This window comes from Pterocles gutturalis, unplaced genomic scaffold (genome assembly GCF_000699245.1).
Source record: "Pterocles gutturalis isolate BGI_N339 unplaced genomic scaffold, ASM69924v1 scaffold47349, whole genome shotgun sequence".
In the NCBI taxonomy this organism is placed as follows: domain Eukaryota; kingdom Metazoa; phylum Chordata; class Aves; order Pterocliformes; family Pteroclidae; genus Pterocles; species Pterocles gutturalis.
The window spans coordinates 1-816 of record NW_010132438.1 but is presented as its reverse complement, the minus strand read 5'-3'; the positions used below and the strand labels follow the sequence as shown (position 1 = coordinate 816).

The 816-nt window shown below is 60.8% G+C and overlaps 1 protein-coding gene across 1 annotated transcript; it reads left to right on the top strand.

The window, feature by feature from the left end:
- The first annotated feature begins 25 nt into the window (after positions 1-25).
- On the top strand, positions 26-808 carry SFN (stratifin). Its single transcript, XM_010080890.1, has one exon. The coding sequence runs from the start codon at positions 77-79 to the stop codon at positions 806-808; it is 732 nt and encodes a 243-aa protein (XP_010079192.1). The 5' UTR covers positions 26-76.
- Positions 809-816: the final 8 nt, after the last annotated feature.

Here is an 816-nt window from a genome sequence, read left to right as displayed (position 1 = left end):
GGCAGAGGCTCCGACGGCTCCCGGCCCCGCTCCTTCGCCCAAGCGTCTGCCCCTGCGCCCGCCCGCATCCCCAGCCATGGAGAGAAACCACCAAGTGCAGAAGGCCAAGCTGGCCGAGCAGGCTGAGCGCTACGAGGACATGGCGGACTTCATGAAGGCGGTGGTGGAGCACGGGGACGAGCTGTCCAACGAGGAACGCAACCTCCTCTCCGTCGCCTACAAGAACGTGGTGGGGTGCCAGCGCTCGGCGTGGAGGGTCATTTCCAGCATCGAGCACAAAACCGAAGAAGGGGACGATAAAGCTCAGCTGGTGAACGAATATCGGGAGAAGGTGGAACGGGAGCTGAACGGCGTCTGCAAGAACGTCCTGGCCTTGCTGGACAAGTATCTCATCAAGAAAGCCAGCGATTCCGAGAGCAAGGTCTTCTACTTGAAGATGAAGGGCGACTATTTCCGATACTTGGCCGAGGTGGCCACCGGGGACGACCGTAAGAAGGCGATCGACAACGCCCAGGAAGCCTACCAAGAAGCCATGGACATCAGCAAAAAGGAGATGCAGCCCACGAACCCCATCCGCCTGGGGCTGGCCTTTTTTTTCCACTACGAGATCGCCAACGCCCCCGAGCAGGCCATCTCCTTGGCCAAGACCACCTTCGACGAGGCCATGGGCGACCTGCACACGCTCAGCGAAGATTCCTACAAGGACAGCACCCTCATCATGCAGCTGCTCAGGGACAACCTCACGCTATGGACAGCCGAGTGTGCTGGAGAAGACGGCGGCGAGGCTGGCGAAGAGCCCAAGAACTGAACGGCCCC